This window comes from Corvus brachyrhynchos, unplaced genomic scaffold (assembly GCF_000691975.1).
Source record: "Corvus brachyrhynchos isolate BGI_N302 unplaced genomic scaffold, ASM69197v1 scaffold19, whole genome shotgun sequence".
In the NCBI taxonomy this organism is placed as follows: domain Eukaryota; kingdom Metazoa; phylum Chordata; class Aves; order Passeriformes; family Corvidae; genus Corvus; species Corvus brachyrhynchos.
Genome location: NW_008246061.1, coordinates 3,406,946 through 3,412,579, shown reverse-complemented (window position 1 = coordinate 3,412,579; position 5,634 = coordinate 3,406,946). Strand labels below are relative to the sequence as shown.

At 56.3% G+C, this 5,634-nt stretch overlaps 1 protein-coding gene across 1 annotated transcript in view; it reads right to left on the bottom strand.

The window, feature by feature from the left end:
* Positions 1–446: 446 nt before the first annotated feature.
* POLE (DNA polymerase epsilon, catalytic subunit) overlaps positions 447–5,634 on the bottom strand; it is a 31,181-nt gene continuing 25,993 nt past the window's right edge. The window contains exons 35-47 of the mRNA XM_017746490.1: positions 5,556–5,632; positions 5,190–5,410; positions 4,381–4,585; positions 3,798–3,971; positions 3,412–3,537; positions 2,894–3,026; positions 2,608–2,782; positions 2,387–2,518; positions 2,085–2,278; positions 1,679–1,879; positions 1,267–1,392; positions 1,056–1,145; positions 447–841 (exon numbers count right to left, since the gene is read on the bottom strand). Of these exons, the coding sequence (XP_017601979.1) occupies positions 728–841; positions 1,056–1,145; positions 1,267–1,392; positions 1,679–1,879; positions 2,085–2,278; positions 2,387–2,518; positions 2,608–2,782; positions 2,894–3,026; positions 3,412–3,537; positions 3,798–3,971; positions 4,381–4,585; positions 5,190–5,410; positions 5,556–5,632 (1,968 nt within the window). The 3' untranslated portion in view covers positions 447–727. The remainder of the gene's footprint in view (positions 842–1,055; positions 1,146–1,266; positions 1,393–1,678; positions 1,880–2,084; positions 2,279–2,386; positions 2,519–2,607; positions 2,783–2,893; positions 3,027–3,411; positions 3,538–3,797; positions 3,972–4,380; positions 4,586–5,189; positions 5,411–5,555; positions 5,633–5,634) is intronic.

The following is a 5,634-nucleotide window of genomic DNA, read 5'->3' as shown; positions in this document are numbered from 1 at the left end:
CCACCTGCCACCACTGCCAGCCCCAGGCTGTCAATAAACCCTGCCTAGGGCTGCTCACTGTGGTGGAATGGAGGGACACGGGTGTCAGAGCTGGTGGCTGTGTCCCCATTCTCCAGCCCCACACTACCATGGTGGGGACATGTACAGCCTCCAGCCATGGGCTGCTGGTCCTGCGGCAGGGATGTGTATAGAGTCTCAGGCCCCCCACCTCACTGGACAGACCCACTAATACCTTAATGAGAGCTGACAAGTGCTCAGGCCGGCAGGACCTGCTGGCAGGTATGGTCAGCACCTGTGGACACTGCCTGCCTCATGCTGGCAAGGGCTGGGCTGAGGATGGGGTGAAGCCAGTGGTACCACAGCCACCAGTATGCCACAGGCCACGGGTGGTACCACAGCCACTGGCACCAACAGCCCCTGATTCCTCCCTCGCCAAAAACTACACCTGCCTTCTACCACCCATTTATTTACAGAAACTGAAAATTAAAACCACACCAGGGGCCAAGCACAGACCTGTGGAGCCCAGCTCCAGCCACTGGAAAGCCCCAAGTCCCCCACCAGGCAGCTGGGGGCAAAGACAGCCCAGTCCCAAGCACGGTTCTGTCTCCCTTCCCTCACTGCAGGAGGGGTGTGCGGTGTCTCTGGGGTCTGGCTCATGGCCAAGGGCTCCAGTACCACTCTCCATGGATGTGAGAGCATGGAGAAGGCAGGAAGATCAGCCCAGCCCTCACCGCTGGAGCTGGAGGTTGGTGTGCAGCAGCCACTCAATGGTTTCCAGCAGGTAGGCCATGCCATAGTGCCGGGCGATGTTCTGGAAGACGCCGACGTGGTCCATAAAGGCCTGGGGAGAACAGGGAGGGAAGGAGGCTGCCCAGAATCCATCCTGGGCAGCCAGGGGCTCTGATGAAGTGGCTAGGTAGGGCTGGCCAGAGGGCAGCTCAGCAGGTGCCAGGGGAAAGGGGATGTGCAGTTATGTGCAGAGGATGTGCAGAGGCACAGGAGGCACAGGGCACCTTAGGGCCCCTCACTGAGCTGCTGGGCAGGTGTTGAAGTACCTGGGAGGAGATGGTGAGAGTGAAGTCTCCAGCACAGCTGCAGTACACGGGCATGTGCGTCTCCTTCACGCCATGACACTTCTTGCACACCTGAAGGCCAAGGAGGTTCAGGTGGGTCAGGAGATAAGGCCAAGCCCCTCTGCCAGTGGCAAATTGAATGTGTTGAGGCTCAGACAACCACAAAAAAGGGGGGGGGGATCCCTGTGCTTACCAGGTCCTGCAGCACGAAGGCCATAAGTTTCTTCTGCAGGGCTTCCACCAGTGCTGTCTCGATGGCATCGGTGTCGTACTGCACCTGGCAGCTGGGGCAGACCCAGCTGGGCAGCACCAACCCATCCTAGGGGCAAAGAGAGGGAGGTGAGCACCACAAGTCCCATGCACTGGGATGGTGGAACTTGTTTGTGGAGAGGACAGAACATAAGCCAAAGCCCAAGCATGCTCAGACCCATCACAGGCAGCTAGAAAAGATGAACAGAAAACTGGCTTTAGGTGAGGGCAATCATGGGCAGCAGGCAGAGCTACAAAACAAAGGGGAAATAAAGAGATAAAGTAGGTAAGGTGATGGACTGGCCTCTAGCACTGTTGTACTGGAGCCTCTATTGTCCCTAGGAAACAGGCTGCACCTGGGAGAGGGCAGGGTCCTTGCAGAGGTCCAGGTCCCTGCAGAAGTTGCAGTTCCTGCAGATGACTTCAGGAAGCACGTAGGAGCGGCAAGGGTCCCGAAACTGGGCTGCTTCTGAGAACTCGCCCACCTCAATGAGGCGCAGCAGGTCCCGGCGTAGTTTGTTCACCTGGTTGGTTATGTTAGCATCCAGGGAGAGGACCTACAAGGATAAGAGCCAGCTGAGCCTACTAGCAGAGACTGTTCTCAACAGGACAGTTCAGATCCTTATGACCCTCATATGGATTTAGGGCACAATAAACTCGTTGTAGATCCCTCCTGGGAAAAGCTGCAGCAATGGACAGGGACCAGAATTTCAGTCCAGATCCCAATCCTTCAGCCAAGGGGCCTGGCCCACCCCCACTGACCTTGCAAACGTATTTGATGAACTCCAGAGCTGGGTTGTTGAGGGGCAGGTAGGAGCCAGGCAGGACTGGGAACATGTCTGAGGGCTCTGTGGCATTGCGGGAACCAGCCATCTTCTTCTGGATCTTCTGGGTGATGGTGAAGAAGCTCTGGGTGAGCTCATTGGACACATAATCTTGTGAGAAGGTGATCATGCCTAGAGGGATGAAGCAGAGAGCGTTTGAGTTGATTGATGGCACATAGGGACAAGCAAGGTGGGTGGCTCTCTGCCTGCAGCAGGGCTGCCCTGGGGCTTGGCACTCACCAGGCATGGCCCCCAGCTCCCCCAGAGCCTCCTGGGACACCTGGCTGGTGCTCCTCCTCTTGATGGGGGTGCTCCCAGGGGTGTTACGCCGCAGTTCCTCCTTCATGCTGTGGTACACAGCCACAATGTAGGCTGGGAAGAGACAGGCAAGGCTCCAGCTCCTGCCTAGAGCTGGCACTGGGGGGGGCATAATGATCTCAGCATCTCCCAGTACTGCTCACCTGATACAATCATCAAGAAGTAGCTCTGGCAGGAGGCGGCCTGGGGCAGGAACTGCGCAATGTTCCAGCTGTTCTCCAGCAGCTCCTCCACATCTGGCTCCCCTTCCTCCCTCGCTACCTCCTCCTCCTCTTCCTCGCTGTCCTCCTCCAATGCCTGCCTCTTGCTGGTGTCCGTCTGGGGGACCCAGAGATACCACAGCAGTCTCCCATGCCCAGCCAACACTTCCCTACTCTGCTCAACCTCAGCACCCTGCTCCCAATTGACAGGGTGCTTCCCATGTCTTACCTCCCCATAGTGGATGCGAGAATCCACTCTTCCCTTGATACCTCCATAATTTGCTGGGTCCATCCAGAGCAGGAACTCCCAGCAGCGGGAGAAGGAGATGGTCAGAGAGTGGAAGATCTCCTTGGAGTGGATGCTGGAGGAAGGAAACTACAGTCAGTCCCTGTGTCAGCACTATCTCTTCTCCATGGGACACTGTGGGGAGGTGGTGCTGGCCAGGAGAGAGGGGTGTCCCCTTTCCCATCCAACCCCTGCCAGGGGAAGTCATGCCCAAGGACACTTGGTTCTGTATGAGTGTTCTTGGAATGCTGCCTAATAGAGGACAGCTAAGGACAGATCACTACTCCAGGCATGACAGCAGGAAAACTGGGAAGCTTTGTCCCTTCAATAGCTTTGCCAAAAAAAGTAATAAATTCAGTTCTGAGGCACATCAGAAGACAAAAAGTCAGCATCCTCCTCCCTGGCCTTGAGCCCTGCCCCAGCCCCACCACCCAGGAGCCCCGTCTCCAGGTGCACCCTACCTGTTGATGATGTATTCCATGTAGCTGATGGCATCCTCAATGCGCCGCTTCTTGGTGCACAGGATGATGCGGTTGAAGTTGGCGTAGACCACAGAGGAGCCCAGGCGCTTGAATTCGGCCACCAGCCTGCAGCAGGACATGGGGTGAGGTTGGCGGGTGGGAAAGCAATGCCCGAGGGGCAGATGCAACCCACAGGGGATGTGTTGATCTATCAGCTGGAGTCAACATGCAGCAACACTGCGCAAGGGAAATCACCCAAAGAAGATGAGGTCCACCCTACTGCCCACCTCTCTGGAAGATCACTGTGGGTGCCAGCATCCTGGTCACTAACATCACACCTCTCCATTCCCCATCCACCAGCCTGGCACACTTCAGGCCTCACTTACTGCAGGAAAAGCTTCTTCATCATGTTGTGGAGTGTGCGGTGCAGCGCCGGGTCATAGAGCAGGGAGGAAGGAGAGCGGAGCCAGCGGTAAAAGTGAATGACCTGGTTGTCTGCATAGACGTTGTGGTACTGCGTTATCTCCTTCACCCAGCTCACCACCATGCTCTTCAGGATCCTGCCAGTGAGCAGAGATCAGCATCACCCCACCAGCCACCCGTTCCTGACACAGATGTGTTTACAGACACACTAGTGGATTTAGAGCAGGAACTCCCTTGTTCAGCCCTCAGCACATGAGCCACAGGGTAAATACGTGGCTGGCTCTATAACCTGGTGGATCATGAACAGAGGAGAAAGCAACATCCCCACACATCTGCTGGCTGAGGCACCAGGCAGCTCTGAGGATCTTCTAATGTGTTGGAGAAGATGCCTGCCATGCACTCGAGGCCTGGATTTATACTTAGAGCACCCTACAAGCCCTATTGCTCAGGAAAGGCTAAAGCCAGGAAGGAATGTAGCAGGACCCTGAGGGGACCTGCCAGGATGGAGACCACCTGCTCTACCTCCTGCTGTTTCTCAAGCCACACCTGAAAGTGCTCGAGCAGAGGGCAGTCTCATCATAGCTGGCTGGGATGTTGGCAGCTTGGTTCCCTGTCACCATGTCCTCCAGGGATGCCTGCTGAATCACATCGAAGCTAATGCTCATGCTGGAGCCTCCTTCCATGTCGTTCACGTGGTGGGACTGCAACACGGTGTTCACAGCCAGGCTCTGGATGTCCAGCTCCAGACACACTAAGAGCAGACACAACTGTCAGCAGGGAGGTGGGGAAAGGACCAGGAACATCCTCCCTGCTGCTGCCAGAAGTGCTTTTCACAGGTATGGGGTGATCTATAGGTGCTGCTGCACTCAGAGCGGAAATGCTTTCATAGGCATGACTGGACCTTCATAGGTCTTGACTGAGCCTTGTCTTTCAACAAGGCTTGGACCTAGTGACCCTCTGGGGACCACTGTTCTTCCTGGAAGCTGCAACAGTGGACCTCAGGAGAACTCATTACACTCAAGCTGCCTAAGAAAGACCTGTCCCAGCGTCACCAGGGATGACCAGGTGAGCTGTTCTTGGGCTGACACATTGCAGGTGGTCTGCCAAGTGCTGCTGTCATTGGTCACTAGTAAAGAATCCCCATTTTGATGCCTGCACATGTTACAGGTGAGCCCTCCCTGCTCCAGGACATGCCCCTTGCATCCACCTTGCCCATATCGATGCTGAAACCCAAAAGCTGCTGGTTACAACTGTTACCATAGAGATTCTTTGGGGACTGCATCCACCCCTCTGCAGGACTCAGAGAAGGATACAGCTCTGCCCCATTCAGTGCTACCACCCTCCTCCCTCCTCACCTGTGGAGTAGCAGCCAGGATTGTTGATCTCAACTGAGGCTCTCTCATCAAACTCCATGACCAGGCGGTTGTCATCAGCCTCCTTCCCCCCCAGGTCAGGGCGGGCCGTGGGGGACAGCCACAACAGGTGGTTGTGATGACGAAGGTGGCGTGAGAAGAACAGGTCAGAGCCGAAGGTGGAGATGTCATCAGGGAGGTTCCCAATGGGGATGTGGTAGTATCTGAGGCACAGAGATGTCTGGTCATTGGCGTGAGCATGGCTGCAGGGAAAACAGGTACCCTGCCTGTCCCCTCAAGGGACGAGGCAGCTCCTGTGGTCCCACTGAGGGCACGCCAGCCTCAGGGGAACATGGCCACCCTGGGTACCTGCTCATCTCAAAAGCCTGGGAGAGGCAGGTGTCCAGGTTGAGATAGTGGCGGATCATACGGCGGGCAGCATGGCGCT